This window comes from Ceratotherium simum, chromosome 23 (assembly GCF_057802395.1).
Source record: "Ceratotherium simum simum isolate JZ-2026a chromosome 23, ASM5780239v1, whole genome shotgun sequence".
Taxonomy (NCBI): domain Eukaryota; kingdom Metazoa; phylum Chordata; class Mammalia; order Perissodactyla; family Rhinocerotidae; genus Ceratotherium; species Ceratotherium simum.
This window is the reverse complement of record NC_141922.1, coordinates 2,195,380-2,215,781: the sequence shown is the minus strand read 5'-3', so window position 1 is coordinate 2,215,781 and position 20,402 is coordinate 2,195,380. Positions and strand designations below refer to the sequence as shown.

Here is a 20,402-nt window from a genome sequence, read left to right as displayed (position 1 = left end):
GAAGGAGAAAGCGTGGAACTCACATCCCCAAACCCTAGGATAGTATCTGTCACCATTTTCACCATCTTTGTGATGTTTCCTATGCAAAGGCATGCAGGTGTGACTGTGAATTTACACACCTGCGTCGTGATACACACTCTCCTTGGCAAACTGCTTCTTTTACTGAGGAGGAGACCCCTTGTGGTTTTATCTGTGGCTGAGGCATTGCCCTGGACGATGGATGTGTTTTTGTTTTTAAGATGCCATTTCCTGAGCCTGTCCCATGTGCGGAATGCTGTCCTGGTCCTTCGGCATCTGTCATAATATGTGACAATGTGAGCCAACACTGGCGTAGCCCTTGCCACATGCTGGGCACTCTTGCACGGGTTTTCCAGGGAATCACTCCCTCATTCCTCACCAGCACCCCACGAGGTAGGGCTGTACAGAGAAGGAAACTGAGGCACAGAGAGGTGAAGGAACTGACCTGAGGTCACACAGCTGGCTGCTAGCCACCCTCCCTGCGTGCCCATCCACTCCAAACCAGACCTCCAGGGCATCCCTGAGGGGGCGTCTCCCACCCCTGCCCCAGCCCCTGGCCCTGCACCCAGCCCCAGGCTGGCGGTAGTCTGGTCTATCCTACCCCTGAGGACTTCGGCTCAGCAGACCCTCTGTCCCCAAGCCTGGATGTCTGGGCACTCCAGGGCTGGGATTGGTGGGCTGCCCCCAGGCTGGTGACTGGCCCGGCTCCCTGGGGATGTCTCCACCCTTGACCACTCCCACTTGGGCGTCTGTCAAGAGCTCCCTGCCCCCCGACACTGCCACTGCGCTGGGTGAACGGGTCACAGTGTTTGTCATCTGCCTGGGCCCTGATCTGTAAGTGCTGGGGGTGCAGGAGGGAGGGCCGCTGGAGTGGGGACAGGGCAGCCACCTGAGGGGTGATGTGTCCGACCCTCTGGAGGCAAGGAAGTGGAGGGACATCTGGAAAGAGAGGTTCAATTTTCCTCTGCCTCTGGAGGCTCCATCAGCTCTCAGCCCCTCCTCCCTCTGCCCTTTCTCTACTCCCCTAACTCTCCCTGACTCCTCTCTTCCCTGTCCCCAGACCCCACCCTGGGGTGGGATCCCACCTTCCTCTTTGGGGCGTCCCTCCTGCCTCCTACCTCTTCCAAGCCACAGTGGACCCAGTTGCAGCAAGAAGGAAGCAAGATAGACGGGAAGGAGTTGTGGGACTCTGGGTGGGGTGGGCGGGGTCCTGGGGGATAGCCCCTAGGGGGCCCTTCCTGGGCCAGGCGACGACAGGAGTCCTGGGAGAGCCTCAGAGCGCTTGCTCAAGTCCCTACAGTGGCATGACGCAGAGCTGGGACCCCATCCACCCGCCCCACAAGGGCTGTGGTGTGGGAGTGGCCCCCAGGTGAGTGGCCCTCCTGTGCCCAGGCCTGGCTCTGTACTACTGGAGCCCCGGCCCACCAAGTGGCCTGCTGTCTGAATGTCACCATGTGTCCACGGCGCACATGGGCTGCCTCACCGTGGAGCTCTTGTGGGACGCCCTGTCCCCAGCCCTGGCCTGGGCAGACAGCACCCAGAAAACAGCCCCAGCTGGTGACCCTTCAGGGAGCTTTCGGCTCAGTCTCCCCCAGAATGCACTGGGGAAACTGAGGCGCCACCAGGTTCCCGCCGCTTAGCTGCGGCAGAGCCACCATCTGCAGGGCGACCACCCCCTTTTTATGGATCTGACACTCAGGTCCGCTATGGGCCGGCCCTTCAGCTCCCACTGCGGACAAACGCGCCTGCGCCCTCGCGACCCCGCTCTGCCCCGCCCGCAGGCTACCGCTTCATGGGCAACGTGACAGTGACCGAGGCGCGAGCGGCCGGGTGCTAGCCCTCGAACCGGGACGGGCTGGGCCAGAAGTGCCCGCAGAGCCGCTGCCACCAAGATCTGTGCGGTGTGCGCCGCGCTGCGGGGGGCGGGGGCGGAGCTAGGTGGCGTGGAACCGGGTCGGAGCCCGCGGCGGATCCGGGGGACAGGGGCGGAGTGGGGCGGGTGCCAGGCGGGGGACGACACCAAGGATGAGGCCGAGGCTGGGAGTGGGGCGGGGACCGGGGCGGGGCTGGGGCTGGGTCCGGGGTGGGGCCGGGGGCGGATCTAGGGAGCAGGCAGCGGCCGGGGTTGGGATGGGCCCGGGGCGCGACCGGGGGCAGAGTCCCGCGCCCGCCGCGCTCCAGCTGCTCGCACCTCCGCTCCTTATTCCGCTGGGCGGCGCTCTGAGCCCGCGCTCCCGTTTGCCCTGGAGCCTCGAACCCAGGAGGCGGCCGTTAGAACTCAGGCTGCGGGCCTGCCTCTGGCGGCGACGCCCAGCGCTACTCAGACAAGAGAATCCTTGAGGAACCAAGGGGACACCGGAGTACCCCTCCTAAGCTCCTCCACTCGGCACAGTTCCGCAGGCTCCGATACTCCAAGCCAGGGCGGAGGGAGGGGCTTCCCCGATGGGACCCGGACTCTTTCCAGTCCCCCAGTAAACTGCGCATGACCCACCCCAAGATGCCCGCGTCCATTGCGTGGGACCGATGCAGCCGGATGGTGGGGGGCGGAGAAGGAGCTGGCCCCTCCAGCTTTCGCGCATTTTGAGCGCCCACTCTGTGCCGGACGTCGCGCTGGTCCTGGGATTTGGCGGTCAACGAGGCAGACCAGGCCCTGGCCTCCTGGCCTCAGGGTCCAGCCGGGAGACCGCACCCCTCTTATGTAGACGCACCTGTGTACAAGCTCGGTGAGACCAGGGCTCTGGGAATCTGGCTCTGGGAGTCAGGCAAGGGGAAGATGGGAGGGGAGTGTCCCCTGGCAGAGGGAACAGCATGTGTGGTGTGTTTGTGTGTGTTGGGGGACAGCCTGGATAGCAGAAGCTGAGAAGGAAGCAGGATGGACGCCCACCCCGGGGAAAGACGCCCATCCCGGGGACAGACATCTCAGATCCCAGGGCAGGGTGAGCATTACAGGGACAAGTGTGAGCAATGTGTCCGGAAGGCCCATTTTCCCACCGGGGCTTCCTAGGGCAGTTGGACCTGCCCTGATAGGGATGAGCTCCCTGTCCCTGGGAGGGTTGTGGGGGATCAGAATTGGCCACCTCCAGATGTGTCTCTTTGCCTTGATTATTTTTAAGAACAAAAGACTCTGAAAGAAACTTTGACCTTCCTCTTAACTGCCTAAAAGAATTTAAGATAAAAGGCCTGTCACCAGGACAGGCCATCACCACAGATAACTCTGGGTATCGGTAGACTGTGACGGTCCTTGCTAAGCTCATTCTTATCTTATAGGCAACATTCACCAGTCCTGGCAGAGCCTCAGAGTTCCTGCTCAACTCAACATTTGCATTATCATTTCCATGTGAATTGCCTCCCTCCCCTTTGAAGCCCCAAACCACTACCGCCAACATCCTCCTTTGTCTTTAGCTGAAAGTGGTATTTAAGGTGGCAGTTCTGCCATTCTGGCTGAGTTGCTCAGTTTTTCTGGGTTTCTCCCATGGATGCATGGTATAAAGATTCCCCTTCAGTGTCCAAGCAGATTCCAGGGAGTCAGGAAAACCCAGATCCTACTCTGCCCAGCTGCTGGCCCCAGAAGCCAAGCCAGAAAAGCAAAGAACCCAGCCTCTGGCCCGGACGGTGATGGAGGCATGCGAGGCCGCCCAGCCCCAGCGTTGGACTGTGGAGGGAAGCTCCCGGGGGAGCTCCTCCTCTGAGAGGGCGGTCAAGAACCCGGCAACCGGAGCCCAGGCCCAGTGTGGACAGAACTAAAGCCCGGCTGCCTCTCAGCCCCGCTGCTGCCGGATGCGTCCTCGGAGCCGCCCGGACCCGCGGCAACCGCTCAGGAGCTCCTTACGCCCGGCATTCCAGGACTCCAGCGTGCACCTGCGGAGGCGGGCCCCCGGCTCACAGCAAACGCTGTCGTGTGAGAGCCCTGGGGGCCGGCTGGGAGAGCTGGCCGGGCCGTATCTGGGCCTTCTCTCCCCGGCCTCACAGAAGAGAGGAACAGGACACCCGAATGTGTGCGACAGCCCGCTGGCCCGGCGTCCGAGTGCCTAAGGCAAGACACTTTGAATCCATTGCTGAGTCATTTACATTTACCTCGACTCCATTCTGGACGCTATTTGCTCCTGTTTCTAAAGGGACAAAGGGTGGGGATGCTGCTTGGGAATGAGGTTCAGGTTATCAGGCTCTTTGGGGGTGAGGGTGAATGTGGGGGGGAGGGGTAATGAGGTTACAGGCTGGGACTGAAAAGGTGTATTGGGGCCAGACTGTGATGCGCCCTGAATCCGCCGCATACGCATTGGGGCTGTCGCCCTGCGGAAGTGGGGGAGTCCCTGGAGGTTCTGGAGCAGAGGAAGGTCGGTGTCCAGTAGGCTCTAAGCAGCACGGCTGGGGACCGGCTGTGTCCATTTCTCTTGCAAAGTCCCACAGCCTGAGCCGGGGAAGTGCTGGAGCCTGTGACCCTGCTCAGATCAGGAGCCAAATCTCCAGCGCCAGTCCGAGTCTTCAAGGGCCCAGGAGAGACGCGGGTGTCGTGCGCTCCGGGCGAGGGGCGGGCGCCGCGGACGACTCCGGACGCTCCTGCGCCTGCAGCGCGGGGCGCGGCCGCCAGATGCCGCTGTGCCCCGCCCGCCCCGGGGAGCGCGAGAGCGGCGCGGGCGGGGCGCACCACTGAGGGCGCGGGGGGGCCCGGGGCGGGAGGCGGGGCTCCAGCCTGCGGCGCCAGCGGCCTCCGCCGCGTCCCCCCCTCAGCCGGCCTTGCGAGGTGGTTCGCTCCGGCCGCGCAGCGCTCGCGGGTTCCCCGGCCCGCGGGACCGGCGCGGGCAGCGGCGCACCGGCCGGCACCAGCGCCGAGGGCTCTGCCGCCGCGATGTTGGGGCTGCTCATGGCGTTGCTGGCCCTGGCCCTCGCCTACTTCGCGCTGCTGGACGGCTGGTACCTGGTGCGTGTGCCGTGCGCCGTGCTGCGCGCGCGCCTGCTGCAGCCGCGCGTCCGCGACCTGCTGGCCGAGCAGCGGTACGCGGGCCGCGTGCTGCCCTCAGACCTGGACTTGCTGCTGCACATGAACAACGCGCGCTACCTGCGCGAGGCAGACGTGGCGCGCGCCGCGCATCTGGCCCGCTGTGGCGTGCTCGGGGCGCTGCGCGCGCTCGGGGCGCGCGCGGTGCTGGCCGCCTCGTGCGCGCGCTACCGCCGCTCGCTGCGCCTGCTGGAGCCTTTCGAGGTGCGCACCCGCCTGCTGGGCTGGGACGACCGCGCTTTCTACCTGGAGGCGCGTTTCATCAGCCTACGCGACGGTTTCGTGTGCGCGCTGCTGCGCTCCCGCCAGCACGTGCTGGGCGCCTCGCCGGAGCGCGTCGTGCAACACCTGTGCAAGCGCAGGGTGAGCGCCCCCGCCCCGGCTGCACGTCCCCCGCAGGGCCTTGAGGGCTCTTGGTCCTTGCCCCTCCCCTGGGAAAGGCCCGCTGCCTAAACCTCCTTGGGGTGCCCCTGTCCCGCCGCATGCCGCTCCAGCCCTTTGCTTTGGACCCAGGGCCTCCTTCGCTGATGCGGTTCTTCCTAGGAGCTCCCAGGGCTCCGGAATCAACTCTCCATAGCTGGACTTAGCATACTCCCCTCCTGCCGCTTCTTAACCTGGCCTCTCGGGGCTCCGTGCCCTACCCTCCGCCCTTTCTAGAACAGGGAAGCCCCGACCAGGCCTCTCCCGGTAGTCTAAGTCCTCGGGCCGCTGTGTGGCTCGCAGTGCGCAGCCACCCTTTCTGCTCCGTGGTTCTGAACAGAGGATGGGGGGTGTCAGTGAGAGGAGGTTGCTGGGAGTTCTCAAGGACCCCACCTTTCACACACAGAGAGATGAGGGGCTGGGACCCCATCGCCTGGGGTTGGGGTTGGGGGATTGAGCCCCAGACAGCTGCAAGCTTTCTGCCTTTTGCTGTTGGAGGGAAGAGGGCCTCAGTGCCTGCCTGGGGCTCAAGGCCTCTCCCCAGGGCCTGCTCCTCCCAGCCCAGCCCACTACTGCAGCATGGCAACCAGGCCCTGGGGAGGGCCAGGGTGCTGCTGCTTGCGATGGTTGCTAGGGCAGGCTCCCGCCGCAGGCTGGTTCCTGAAAACTTGCCTGCAGCTTCCATGCCAAAGCCAGGGCTTGCCTTTCTGGCCTCGGACAGGCGCCTCCTGGGCAGAGGAGGGACACAGCTCTGGCACATGAGAGATCAGCCTTTCCTCCATATCAGAGGTGGGGAAACAGGCTCAGAGAGGCAGTGGGCACTGCCCAAGGCTGCACAGCAGGCCACAGGCACAGCGCCCTGATTTTCTGTCTCTGTTGAGTCAGGAACACCCCCAAGGGGCCTGAATCTCCCCCCCCCCCCACCCCATAGGCACACAGATGCTCTGCATGTCCCTTCATGTGTCAGGAGACCCAGAGGGGGTGGCCATCGAGGCCTTAAATCCATGGGCTGAGAGCTGGGACCAAAAAGCAGCTTTCCTGCAAGGGAGGGTGCGACGTGGTCAGGCGTGGGCTGCAAGGGTCTCGGGCTCATGGGGAGGTCCACGTGAGAGGAGGGCCGATACCACAGCTTGGCAGGGACACCCCAAGGACGCCCAGCCACAGATGGGAGGGCCTGGACACAGGCCAGGAGTCGCTCAGGTTTCCAGCCTGAGCCCCTGGGTGGGGAGGGTCCCAGGTGGAGATGCAGGTTTAGTGTGGGGCGGGCCAAGTCCAGTGCCTGGGGGTTTGCATGCTGAAAGGCTGTGTGGGGCGGTGTGCCCTTGAGGGGAGAGCCGGGCTGGAGCTGAGTCTGGGATCTACTCATTGCAGCCGGGCTGGGAGGAGGGTGCTCCCAAGAGCCAGGCCTCACATTGAGCAGAGCCCGGGCCCAGACTTGCCGTGTCAGACTTGTCCAGCTCTGAGCACCTCTGCCCAGCCTCCCTGATGCCATGAGGGGCTCAGACATTTGCCCAGGCCTCTCCCCTCATCTCTGGGAACTCCCAAAGGAGTCTGCAAGGCCTCGGACCCCTCAGGCCTGGCCCCGCGTGTCACCTGCCTCCCCATCACGAAATGGTGGCGGAGTATGCAGCGAGGTGGCTGCTGGAGCTGCGCGGGCAGGCGTGGCAACACAGTGGTCAGGCCCAGAGCTGACCTGCAGGTCAAGTCCAGCTCCTCTTGGTGCATTCGAGAGAGAGACAGACAGAGAGAGAGACTCTAGGCCAGCCCGTGTCCAGCGCTTTCCCGGCATCCACCCCTGCCCCCTGCCCCATCCCCACTCTGCAGCCTCTGGTTCTTCGGGGTCTCCCATCTCCCGGCACCCTTCTCCAGCGGGCTGGCCTCAGAGGTTTTTGCCTGGGTTCTGGGGACACACAGAGGGCTCAGGCATGGCCCTGTGGGGGAGACAGGCCTCATACAGGGGGGTGGCATCTTGAGAGCTAGGATGGGGGAAGCGCAAGCTGAGGGGCCCGGGCGGGCGGCAGGAGGGGGCACCCAGAAGGGGAGGAGGGGACGTGTGGGGCTGGGAATAGCCTTCGGGCTGAGGGAACAGCCTGAGCAGAGGCCCAGATGTGTGAAGGCAGCAGCCTAGCTGGGCGCCCCCTTCCTGTGCCGCCTGCTTGTCCCCGTGGCAGCAGGTGGCCCGAGGGTCTCACCCTCCTCCCCTACAGGTGGAGCCCCCTGAGCTGCCGGAAGACCTGCAGCACTGGATTGCCTACAACCAGGCCAGCAGCCAGCTGCTCCGGGCCGAGAGTGGGCTCAGCGATGCCGTCAAGGACCAGTGACCACCGTGCCCTGGCCACCAGCTTCCACCTGGGGGCGGTTGCCCAGCCATCCCCGCCTGCCCCGGGACAAAGCGTGCAGAGTGGGCTGGCCGGGCTGGGCTCTCTCTGAGCTGGAGTGGCCTTGTGACCAGCCCAGCCCCCTTTACCCGCTCGGCCTCCCTCCCCCCACCCCCATTACTGATGCCCCTCTGTGCCTTGCCCCACACTGGGCACAAGATGGGGTGACACAGGCGTTCTGACCCAGCTCAGCCTTCAGAGTGGAGACGGTGGGCAAAGTGGGAGACCCAGGGCCCTTGATGTACGGGCTGGGGGTGGGGTGGGGTGGGGTGGGAGGCCCCATCCCCACCCTGCAGGGGAAGCCAGACTTCCACGGGCCCCAGTCGCGAGAGTGCTTGGAGCAGAGGAGCCAGCTAGGGCCGCCCCGAGCCTCAGAGCCCAGAGTCCGAGCTGATGGGGCAGGGGGGTGAGGCCAGAGCTGTCCTGGGGGCGGGGCCTGATCAGGGCATAGCAAGGAGCTGGCGAGGCACTGCGAAGGGTAGTGGCAGCACTTCAAGGCAGATCCCTCTGGCTGCGGGTGGGGCGGGGCAGGCCCAGGGCGAACTCTGAGAGGTCAGGGGCCAGGCCGACTGACCTAGGGGCACTCAGGAGGGAGGCCTGGCCACCCGGGCTCCCCTGGGGTGGGGGCAGGGCCTGCCGCCATGACTTGCAGCCAGCGAGTGTGCCGGGCCAGTGCAGGTCAGAGGCACAGGGGCTCCTGTGGAGGCGGTAAGCTTCCCGTCGCTGGGATGTCCTAGTCGGGGCCTGCCGTGAGGGGGAACAGAGCAGGGAGTGGGATTCTGCTTGGGTGCCCTCTGCATCCTGGCCTCGCCTGTCCGCACCCCATAGGGTCTTGCTGTGTGACCGTGGGTGGGGCCCTGCCCTCTCTGCGCTTCCAGCACCTCAGTTGTCTGTCCTCCCGCTGGGGCTGTCCTTGCCCGGCATCCTGCCTGCTGTGGAGTTTTTCCTTCTTATTCTGAGGGGGCCAACCTGGCAGCTGCTCTTGGGGCTCCCTGATGGGGTCACCAGGATGCTGGGATGCCAGCTGAGGCCGCCCACTCCCTCCAGCTGGGGAAGGGGAGACCCGGAGAGAAGCGGGGCCCGGCCCAGAGCCTCTGAGAGCACCAAGGGCAGAGCCGGGGCAGGCCGCAGCCTGGCCTCAGCTCCCTGGCTGGCTGGGGACAGGGGCGTCAAGGCCCTGGGTGTGAGGTCACTGCTTGCCCGTGTGTGTGGCTGCTCCGGGCGGGATGCCCGCCTGCCTCAGCCGCTGCCCACCACCCATGGGGCAGGCCAGAGCTGGAGCCCGGAACTCCTTGCTGCCCCATCCAGGAACCCCACTGCCAGCGGGAGCCGGGAGCACAGCCACACCCCGATTCCTCGCCTGCCCCCATGCTGTCACCTGCCTTACAGTCGCCATGGGAAAGCTGCAATGTTTGTTTTATTTAAAGAAAGCCCAAGATTAAAGGGTCTTCAATGTGAGTGTGCTGGGGGAGGCCCTCATTTCTGAAGCCCTGTCCCCCCAGGGAAGCTGTGGGCCGCTTGTGGGGGCTGTCCAGGCTTGTTGGGCTCCTGTGAACTTAGGGACCAGGCTGGCAGGGCTGGACTTGTCCCTGTTCCACAGAACATGGGACCAAGGCCAGAAAGGGGTCGCCTGAACCCCCATCTGGCTCCTGGACCTCTCCTCCCCAGCCCTTGAGCCTTGCCATCCTCATTCGTGGTCACCCGGGCCAGGTGTCCAGTTTGTTCCCAGGATTGAGCCCCACGGTCCTCCAGGGGGTCTTAGGAGGTCGTGCCCTGGGATCACTGGGGCAGGGTTGGGGGTAGCAGGTGGGGGCAGAGGGCAATGGACCTTATTGGGTCAGGGTGAGCTGTTCTGCAGGCCCCTTGAAGAGGGCAGGGAAGTGGGACCCCCAGGACATAAAGCAGGTGAGTGATGGGGTTGTGGACCGTGTCCATGCTCTGACCACCTGTCCAGGAATGCCCAGCTCTTTGGGCCTGGGAAAGAATGGGCCATTGGAAACAGTTGGATTTGCAACAGGCATTCAGCAATGGGGAGGTGGGGCTGGAGAGGCAATGTGGCCTGGGCACGGTTGGATGGCAGGTCAGTGGTTTGCAGCCAGGGTGGTCGGCTGAAGCCTCAGCTTTCCAACTCCCCTGGCAGGTCTGAGGGCCCTGGGGCTGGCCAGGCCGGGCTTCACCCCTGCCCTGAGCTAGTTGGCACGCGGGAGGCTCTTGGGCATCCATGTGGAAAGTCTGCTTTTCTTCATCTAAGAAGTGTTCCTGAAGGTCCCATGGGGCCTGGGAGGGACGGGACCACCCAGAGTGGAGGGGCTGGCTGGGAGTGGAGGGAGGGAGGTCTCAGCAGGTGTCTGAGCTGAGTGTTGCCAGACAAGGGCAAGTTCCCCGAAGGGACTGCAGAGGGGAAATGGTGCGCACACAGGTAGTCCAGGTCCTGCCGGGGCCAGCCAGTGGTCCAGAGGGGCTGGCGGGGACCCAGGGGCAGGGTGGAGGCTGAGGAGGCAGGATGGGGCGCCCGGGCCTGGGCTGCCCTGCTCGGCACCCGGTGGAGATGCTGCCGTGACCCCTGGCTCACCAGCTGTCTTCTGGGGTTGTGGGCACTGGTGCTGCCTGCGACTGAGGCTCCCCCTGGTCCTCATGCTGTGGGCGTGGGGGAAAGGCGTCCAATGCCCCCATGTGTAGTCACCTGACACCCTTGGTTGTGCTGAGGCCTCAGTGGTTGGACTAGGCATGAGTGTAGTGGCATGCATGCATGTGCATGCTCGTGTGCATGTCGGGAGGTGTTCAAGATGGTCGAGGGCATCTGGGCTGAACCTGGCTGTGCCCCAGGGCATCAGGGCTTCTCTGTCCACTGAAAGGAGATGCACCCTAGCTGGGTGGGGGAAGAAGCGGCTTTCTCTGGGTCTTTATGTTTGGAGGACGGGCCGGCCACAGAGGAGAAGAGTGTCTGCTGTCTAGGGGACACAGTTGCTGGGGCAGGGCTGACCCCTCTGGTAGTGAGTTGGGGCTGGGGCTGGGCTTTGGAAGTGTCTATGCCTGGTTCTTCTGGCGGGACCTGCTCTGATCCCAGGGACTGACTGCTGTTGTTGAGAAGTTCAGGTGACTGCTTTGTCCCACACTTGGCCAGACGCTGGTTCTCCTCTCTAGACCATCCTGAGTCTCCCCCAGGCGGACAGCCACAGGAATGTGCTCCAGCCCCGCCCCCATGGTGTTTGTGAGGTGTCCCGGTGCCAGGCCCAGGAGGCCCTCAGTGGGTGCTGGCTAAGCAGACTTACGAGGCAGGCACACCGTGTCCCTGTCTCGGTCCTGGGGAGGTGCAAGATGGGGCCAGGGAGCTGGAGGAGGGGATGGAGAGGCCCTGGTGGCCGATCTCTGGCTGTCAGGGACGGAGGAAGATGAGGGAGGTGGAGGAGTCCCACAGGACGCCCCGTGAACGGTGGGCCGTCTATGAGATGGGCGCACGGCAGGGGCGCTCTGGGGGGGCGGAGGAGCCTAGGTTGGGGCAGGGGCTTGCGGCCCCCGGGGCACGACGGGCCGACTCCAGGGGCTGGCGAGTCCCAGGCGAAGCAGACGTCCCCACGGCCTTCCCCGCCTGCCGCCTGCGGGTGGGGACAGCGTCGGGGAGGCCGGGGCTCCTGGGGGACAGTGGAGGTGTTCCACGCACGTGTTTCTCCTTTAGGCGATTTTAGCGGAACGGAAGCGCGCCACCCCTCCTTCCACCTGCCAGTGGGGCTTTGAGCAGCCGCCCGCCCGCCCGCCGGGGCCAGGTAACCCTTGGCGGGCATCTCCCCTCCCTCCGCATTTCTTCGCGGCCCGCCGGCTGCCCCAGGTGCGGGGGGCGCGGTCGCGCTCCAGCTCCTTCTCCTGCGGCCCCGCGTGCCCCCAGGTGGTGAGCAGCTGCCGCCACCCCACCCCCCCCCAGGCCGCACCTGCAGCCTCCCCAGCTCCGAGGGGCCGGCGGGCGTTCTCAGGCCCACGGACCGGGCAGGGGCTTCGCGGTCCCCGTGAGGTCAGGCCGCCTTGCCGAGCTGGTGGTGGAGGGGCCGGGCAGGGGAGGGTCGCGCGGCCCTGTGCTCGGGCGGTGACGGGGCGCGCCCAGGGAAGGAGTCGCCGGGGAGTGGGGCGAGCGCCCTCTGCTGGCCACGCCGGCGCAGTGCGGAGACCCCGCAGGTGCGCGCCGCCACGCACCTGCCTTCCCCTGGGATGGGGACACCAAGCCTCTCCTGCCCGCTCACCCCTCTGCACCCCCGAAGAGCCCGCAGCCATTCTCCCTGTTGCTCCGCTGGCGAAGCCGAGGCTGTGAGCCATGATATCACCTTGTGCAGTCCCCAGGGTGAGGAGAGGGCCCCGCCCCTTGCCTCCAAATCCAGGGCCCAGTAGGGGCTCTCTGGAGGTCTGGCCATAATGCAGAACATGGAAAGTGCCCAGCCCAGAGGGCACTGATGGGTACTTGGGCCTGGAGAGGGTCAGTGACACCCTGGGGTCACTCAGGCCCCGCAGCTGCCAATGTGCTGGGCACTGCTTCTGCCTCCACCTCCTGACAGTGGGGCTGGAGCAAGTCATGACCAGGGACAGCTAGCTGGGGGCCCACTTGACGGGCAAGCAGGAGCCTGAGGCAGAGTCTCCCGGATCCTAAGAACCCTGGGCTCCTGGGGGGAGTCAGCCCCTGAGGACACTCAGCTGCCCGTCCTCCGGCCGACAGAGGCTGGCCGGGTGGAGTGCTGCAGGTCCAGTGTGGCATGGCGCCCAGCACCGGCTCTGCGTGTCCGGGACTAGCTGGCATGACCTTAGTGTTCCGTGCGCACAGTCTCACCTAATCTCAGCTGTCCGAGGACAGTCTCAGGGCTGAGGCCCATCGTCAGAGGAGGTGACTGAGGCCTGGGGAGGTGTGTGGGTGGCAGCAGGCCCAGATGCACCCCACCCCACATGCACTCAGGCACCGGAGGCTGGGCGGGCAGGCTGCCTGTGCTTCCACATGACCTCTTCCCCGCCTCTCCTTGCTGCTTTGGGAGCCCAGGGCTGGACAGGCAGAGCGGGACATACCTGCCCTGAGGAAACTGGATTCCAACCCCAGCTTCCTCCCCACCCAGGGGGTGGGTGCCACGCCTCCAGGGTCTGAGGAGAGATTCTGGGATGGGGCAGATTTTCCTTGGACTAAGGAATGGATCCTGCTGTGGGACAGGTTTGCAGGAAGGCTGGCCCAGGATACATTTCTCCTCCTACACCTGTTTCCCCATCTGTGAAATGGGTCAACACGGCCCTGGATGAGCATGAGGGCCAGGTGCCCCGCACATGCCTGGTTCAGCCCAGCTCTCCTGAAGGCCAGCTCTGTGGCTCTCAGTGCCCAGGAAAAGAGGTTGTCTCCACCCCTGCTTATTTATTTTCTACAAGTTTTGGGAACCGAGGGCAGAGAGTGCCCCTGGCCAGGCTCTCTCCCCTTGGGTCTCATGGGTAAGCTGAGGCCCAGTGAGCTAGGGCCATGGAGGCATGTAAGCAGAGGTGACGGCTGGCAGTGCCAGGCCCTACAAGGAAGAAGGTGGCCAAGGAGTGTGGCCGCCAGCGTGGCCAGGGCCCTGCCAATGAGCCCGGTGGGCCCCGCAGAACTGTGGCAGTAGATGGGGTGGGTGGTCCTGATGCTGTCAGGGTCTGTGGTCTTGCAGGACCTGGGGCAGGAATGGGTCCCCATGGGGCTCGGGTTGAACGGGCACTCTGCCAGGGGTGGGCAGGCGACAGAGCCCGCTCCCCCACTGCCCAGCGCCCTCCCCAGCTGTCCCAACCTCTGTGCATTTGACCTTGCCCTTCCTGCCTCCTCTGGCGCTACTCTGCCACCCCCAGACTAACGAGTTTGTCCCACATGAAGTCGAGCTCTAGAACCCAGGGGGAGGTGTGTGGGTGGCAGCAGGCCCAGATGCACCCCACCCCACATGCACTCAGGCACCGGAGGCTGGGCGGGCAGGCTGCCCCGCCCAGGGGGCTCATTTAGGGCAAGGCAGATGAACCCCATGGGGGCCTAAGGAGCCCTTCTGATCAAAGCCCCCCAAACCGGCCCACTGGGGAGGTGGGTCAAGTAAGGCCCAGAGACAGGGCCCCTCGCCAGCACCCCCTTCTGCTCCCTCCCCCCACTCACCAGAGCACACGCAAGGCTGCAATGAGCAGCAGCCCCACGGCCTGGCCGTGAGAGACCGTTCCCCAGTGCTCAGGAGCTGGAGAGGCAGCCGGCCTCCTGTGGGGATCTATATCCAGCCCTTGGGCACCCGCCCCTTGGCTACAGTGGAAGCCATTTGTGAGTCAGGGTGGCACAGGCTGGAAGTGGGAGGCAGCAGGCGGGACGATGGGTGGGCGGGCCCTCGGGGAGTGGGACCCCTCTGCACGGCCTTCCCTGGGAGCCCCCATCAGAGGACCATGCCCTGCCTCTGCTTGCACACCTCCAGCACTGGGAAACTCACCCCTCCCCACACGTTCTTGTCATCCTGGGGCAGCTCTGACGGAGAAGGCCCTTCTTCCCCCTGAGCTCAGACCTACCCTCTGCTGAGCCCCTTGAGCCTTGGTTCTGCTCTTGGGGGTCATATAGGCCATGGCAGCCCCCATCTTGGGGACCCTGGAGACCCAGGACCAGGGTGGCTTTGGCCCTTTGTTACTGGAGCCCGCCAGGTGCCCCTCTCTGCATCCTAGTCCAGCCTAGCAGGGAGGTCATACAGGGACTGCAGCCCCATTTGGCAGGCCATGGCCTGGACCCAGGTCTGTCTCAAACCCAGGCAGGGCCAAGGCTGGTCTCCTCCACACCCAGATGCCCTCCACCTGGTGTATGCCTGACAGGTGCGCACCAGCACAGAGGCCAGGTGCAGAGGAGGGTGAGTGCCCGGGGAGGCGTGGGGTGGAGTGGGCCCGCTTCTTGGCCTGATGGGTGTGGGGCCCGGAACTGGCCCCCTCATCACTGCCCTTCGCCACAAATGGCCTTTAGATCAAGCCAGAGCTTCCTGGTTTCAGGCCCCAGGCAAAAGGGCTCTGCCTACCCCTAGTCTCCTGGCCTGACAGTCTCCTCTGGCCTTCTTCACTACCTGCCTTCTCCCGTACTCTGTCTCATACTCATACCTTTGCCTGTGCTCCTCCTCTCAGTGGGCACCCTCTGTGGTCTCCCATCCTAGCCTCAAATCTCCCCCATGCTGTAGGGCCCAGTCCAGGTGCTCCTTATCCAGAGTCCTTCCTGGTATTCCAGCCTCTCTGGTTTCTCTGTCCTCTGAGGGCCTAATAGGTGGTTGTATGGATGGACAGGTGGGTGGATTAGTGGATGGATGGGTGGAGGAGAGGATGAATGGATGGACGGATGGACAGATGGACTGATGGACCGATGGATGAATTGTTGGATTGGTTGGTGAGTGGATGGATGGGTGGATGGAAGGATGGATGGTTGAAAAGACAGATGGGTAGGAGACTGGATGAGTGGATAGATGGATAGATGGGTGGTTGAAAAGAGATAGATGAGTTGATGGGTGCATAGATGACGTTTGAGAGAGTGGAGGGGTGGAGAGAGGAGTGAATGGATGGAGAATGCATGAATGGAGGGATGGGTGGTTGGAAAGGTGGGGAAGACTGTGGTTGAGTGGATGGAAGAATAGTGGATGGGTAGGTGATGGATGAGAGGGTGTGAGTGTGTGGCAGGCTGGGTGTGTGCTCTGCTGTGTGGAGGGTCATGACTGGGCCCTGCTTTAGGGCAGGGGCCACACCTCAGTCTTGGCGCAGGATGACACACTGGGAGGAGCTCGGGGCTGGCACCCAGAAGGTGTGGGTTTTAATCTTGGCTTTGCTGCTGTCTCTAAGAGAGAGACTCCCTTGTTCCTCCAGACTTTGATTTCCTGTTTGTAGGATGGGACCAGGAACCCAGGGCAATTGTGAGGGCAGAAGTGACCTGGCCTTGTGGGCTGAGGCAAATTGTATGGGACTGAGGGAGGGTTCCGAGGAAACAAAGGGAGGACGTCATTTACAGATGGAGAGACCGCGGTTACTGCAAATCAAACAGGCCACACATGGCAGCTGCGGGCACAGACAGCAGCAGGGAAGGCCCTCCTCCGGGGCTTGGTCCACAAATGCACCCAGGACATTTCGAGAGGAGCCAGGGAGTGTCCGATCTGGAGCCTGATCGACTGAGTGGGTCCTGGCTCCACTGACCTGTGTGACTGGGTCCACTCTCAAGCCACGCTGACCTCCCTTTCCTTCATCCGTAAAGCAGGAAGAGGACCGTCTACCTCAGAGAGCAGCTGTGAGAACTAGCGAGTGAAGGTCACAGTAGAGGCGGACGTGGAGCGGCGGGGGGTGGGTGTGCCAAGAAGCAGGTCTGGGCGCGAAGATGGGAGACCGTGTGCCGTTGGGGGGCTGCCTAGAAAGGGCTCTTGCCTTGGCTTTGAAGGAGCGGAAGACCTCAGAGGTGGAGGATGGCAGGGAGGGTGCTCCAGGTGGAGTGGCGGCCAGTTGCGGGGCACACGGCCTTCCCCTGTTTGTCTCTTGGGCTGTGTGTGTGTGTGTGTCTCAACCCAGGCTCTAAGGCCAAGTGACCCCACCGTGCTCCTCACTTTCGTGGGAGACATGAGGAGAGCCCGGTGAGGTGTGACGGATGGCCAAGGACAGCGTCTCCCCCTTGACCAAGTCAAAGGTCTGAGTCGCGGCCCCAGAGGGCGGCATCTAGGATGGCTCTTGAACGTTCCTGGCCTACCAGCCACCTGCCTTTCCCGGAGTCTGCCCTTGGTCTGCCTCAGGGAGCTGTCTGGGTGGAGGGTGGCCATGCTGTGCAGTCAGCCTGTGCTGGACACACGCGTGTGCTTAAGGGCCAGCGGTGGGGTCGTTGGGCTGTGGGGTCCTGCCCCCTGGATGCTGGCTCAGGACCACAGAGCCCCTTGGCCTGCAGGTCTTGCCCACAGGGAGCAGAGGTGTGGAGTTTCCGGGGTCCCAGGGACAGGGAGCCTTCTAGGCCATCGGTCTCTTCTTCCCTCACAGGCATGGGGTGTCCCTCAATGGTGCCTGACCATGAGTCCCTCGCCCCAGGACAGACCTGCTTCAGGTCCTGGCTGCTGCCTCCCTCCATCCAGGAGCAGGAAATCCATGAAGGTGGTGATGGCTGAGGGGTAGGGGGCTCTCTGGACTCAGGGTTGTGTCCTGGGGGGCACCCTGCTGTGGTAGAAGGCAGGCTCTCCAGCCCCATTTCAGCTTGGCTGCAGATCCTGGACACTGTGCCCCCCTCCCAGGACCTGGAGGCTGACTCACCCAGGGGCCCAGGAGAGACTGCAGGGGCAGGAAGGGGCGGAGAGGAGGGGCAGGTCCCAGAGGGAATGAGGGGCCCCTGCCAGGTGATCTCATCCTCTTCTGGTCAGGCTGGGGCCTACCTCGCAACCCACCCCCTCCAGCTCTCCTCTCAGGTGGCCCTGGGGAGGAGCCAGCGCTGGGTGGGAGGGCTGGGTCACGTCTTTCCTCAAGTGCCCAGGCTCCCTTGCTGTGTGTTTATAGGACCATGTGTGCGTGTGCTTGTGTGTGCGTGTGTGTGTGCGTGCGCGCATGCACGGGCTGAGTCTCACCCCAGACCGAGGCTCAGGCAGCCCTCTGGAGATGAGAGGCCTGTCTAGCACTTGACTCTCTGGGGAGATGGCCTGGAGGGTTTGGTGCTGGCCCAAGAACAAGGCGAAGTGAAGGTCTCCTCTGCTCTGGGCACAGGGAGTGGGGCTTGGTGAGAGCAGGGCCCAGGTGGACTTTCCAGGGTGGGCCTGGAGGAAGCAGGTGGTGGATGTTCAGGGGCTGCTGCCTGCCAGCCTCCTCGCAGCAGCAGCCTTCGCCACATGACGCAGGGGGACCACGTCACCACAGGCCTGACCACGGGGTGAGACCCTGCCCAGGGCCCGGCTGAGTGGGCCATGGGGTGCTTCATGAAGCCATCTCAGATCCCGGCCCACTCTTGGCCCTCCTGGACCTTCTTTCCGTCTGGCCTGGCCAGCCCTCCTCTACCCAGCCAATCTCTCCTTCATTCAAGGCCTGGCCCTAACGCCCCTCCTCCGAGAAGCCACCCCTGCCCTGCCCCAGTCAGGTCCCTGCAGCCCCTGAGGGCCCGGAGGGCAGAGACCTGCGTGGTTTGGGTGTGTGTCCCAGGCCTAGGGACCCCTCTCCGTTACCATGTCACCAGGAGATGGAGGGGAGACCACTGGAGGGGACAGTGATGTGAGCGAGGAGAGAGCCCAGGAGGACACGGGCGGGGCAGAGGCAGACCTGGAGATGGAGGGGCTGAGAAAGGGGCCGAGGGGGCCACAGGCCTAGGCTGACTGGGCCAGAGACACAGCAGGAGCCCCCCCACCCGCGCAGGGGGCAGGTGCCTGCCCAGAAAGAAGATGCAGGAGGCCTGGTGCAGGTGGCCGGGCAGTGCTTCTTCAGGGGCTGCGGGGCCGGGCTTCGCAGGGCAGGGGCTCTAGAATCCGAGGCTCAAGAAGGGGATAAGCACGAGGGCAAAGGCCAGGCGGGGGCTGCCCAGGGCGGGCGCCCCGTCCACATTGCACAGGTCACTGTTGCAGCAGGACACGGGCCGGGTCACGCCGATGCCGTCCACAGCCGAGGGCACACACTTGCTGTCGCAGGACCTGGTCACCGTGGAGTCCCCCAGGAAGGGGTACACTGCGGGGCACGGGAGTACCAGTCAGGGCTGGCCGGGCGGTCCGTCCTTCAGCCCTCGAGCACCTGCCCTGGCAGCCACCTCACACAGGACTTCTGGGGTCGCCACCCTGTCTCATCCCTCCGTGACCCAGCCCCTTCTCTTGCTTCCACCACCGTCGGCTGAGCGCCTACCATGCCCAGGGACACACGGCGCCTTGCACAGGGATTTCTTGCCAGAGGGGGCTGAATTGACCAGTGGTGACTGGGATGGGGACAACTCTGACCCTGGGACCCAGTCCTGCCCCGCCCGTGCCTGCTGACCTAACTCCAGGGAGTAGAGTGTCGTCTTGCACATGGTTTCGTTGGCCTTGCAGGTGACGATGGTGACACAGCTGGCCACGGCGGTGGGCTCGAGACAGGTGTAGCATCGCAGGGCCACCGCTGGGCAAGAAGGGACGATAGACGGGTCAGGCAGGCCCTGCCCCTGCCAAGCCTTCTGTCCTGGAGGCCCAGGTCTGAGGGGGACACCACCACCCAGGGTCCAGTTGCCCACCGACTAAACCTCCGGGAAGATTCAGGAGCTGCGAACAGGGGTCCCTGAGTCCCGAGGCAGATGCGCCCCTGGGGGAGGTGGCTCAACCTGCCGGGCCAAGCAGCTTTGGAAACATTGAGGAGGCGCAGGGAGATGGACCCCCTGGCGTCCCTGCAGTAAAAGGCGTTGCAGGGGTGGGGGGGGCCTCGGGGTGGCAGGTCACCTGCTCAGTGTCTTCATCAGCAAAGTGCAGGACCCAAAGGGCTGCAGTGCAGGTTATGGGTCAGGTGGGGAGGCATGTGGGGTGCAGGGTCGGCTGGGCGTGCCCATGGGAGCCAGCCTAACAGGGGAGGTGAGAGGAGCCGCGGTCTGGCGGGACCCAGGTGGGTCGGGTGGGTTGCAGGCTGCTCCTCTTCCCTCCTGCCCCAGTGCCCCACCCCGGCCACGGGAGCCCAAGCAGGCCTGGCTGGCTCCAACTGGCCCAAGCAGCCCACGCGCACAGTAAGGCCACAGGCGCCTCCACCCCCTGAGTGTCACGGTGTCTCTCGGGTTGACCTCAGTTTCCCCCTCTGGGAAATGGGCAGAACCATCTGGCTGGAGCCCATTCCACCCAGCACCTTTTCTGGTTGAGTGTGGGGGCCCCGAAGGGCTGGGATGTCTCCCCCAGTTGTTCTCTCAGACCCCAGGTCGGGTCCCCCAATATGTCTGGGTTTGCTTCGCTCGTCTCCATCCCCCTGCCCCCAGTGCCTCCCTGGTTGCCCCAAGGCACCTCTGGGACCTGCCCTCACACCCTGTCCCCGCACCATGGCAGAGAACCAGGAGCAGGGTTCCGACCTTGCCCTCCCCAGGTGCCCACGGCCCCCGATGAAATGCATTTCCCCAACTGGCACCCAGGGCCTTTGCCGTGGACTCCAGCCCACCCAGCCAGTCTCAGCCCTGGGTGGGGGGGCACCCCTTCATGCCATACCCCTCCTGAGCCTTGGTTGGGCCGTGGGCGCAGTGCCCCCACGCCTGTCCCACCCCACTCTCCATCTCTTCCCTTCTGTCTTTGCACCAGGTGGACCACCCCATCTCTCCAACGTCCCTGCTCTCCTCCACTCCCTCTGTCCCACTGGGGCACTGTCCCCTCCACCCACCCTGCACCCCTCACCGAGCTCTCCGCAGGTGGTCACCACCAGCACCAGCAGCGCCAGCTGCCTCTGCCACATGGTCCAGTCCCCGCACCGTGAACTCTGCGCTTGCCCTTGGCTGGACAGCAGACACCCAGTGCGGCCGCCCCACCAGTCAGCCAGCAGATTAGCGTGAGGACTGGGTTTCCAGCTGGCAGCAGAAGTGCAGAGACCCGCCCCGCCCTCTGGGGCTCCTCCCACCTCCACCTGGATGCCCCATCCCTCTGTGGGTTCCCCTCCCACTCCTTCCTGCCTCTTTCCTCACCTCC

The 20,402-nt window shown here is 64.5% G+C and overlaps 2 protein-coding genes across 2 annotated transcripts; one reads left to right on the top strand and one right to left on the bottom strand.

Annotated features, from left to right (window-relative positions):
- Positions 1–4,244: 4,244 nt before the first annotated feature.
- Positions 4,245–8,071, top strand: THEM6 (thioesterase superfamily member 6). The gene is made up of 2 exons (XM_004431031.3): positions 4,245–5,377; positions 7,642–8,071. Exons 1-2 carry the CDS (start codon positions 4,865–4,867, stop codon positions 7,753–7,755), a joined length of 627 nt encoding a protein of 208 aa, XP_004431088.1. The 5' UTR covers positions 4,245–4,864; the 3' UTR covers positions 7,756–8,071.
- A 10,113-nt stretch (positions 8,072–18,184) lies between these two features.
- LOC101407518 (ly6/PLAUR domain-containing protein 2) lies at positions 18,185–20,172 on the bottom strand. Its single transcript, XM_004431128.3, has 3 exons — positions 20,115–20,172; positions 18,754–18,873; positions 18,185–18,453 (listed from the first exon to the last, which is right to left on the bottom strand). The coding sequence occupies exons 1-3, from the start codon at positions 20,170–20,172 to the stop codon at positions 18,251–18,253; spliced, it is 381 nt and encodes a 126-aa protein (XP_004431185.1). The 3' UTR covers positions 18,185–18,250.
- Positions 20,173–20,402: the final 230 nt, after the last annotated feature.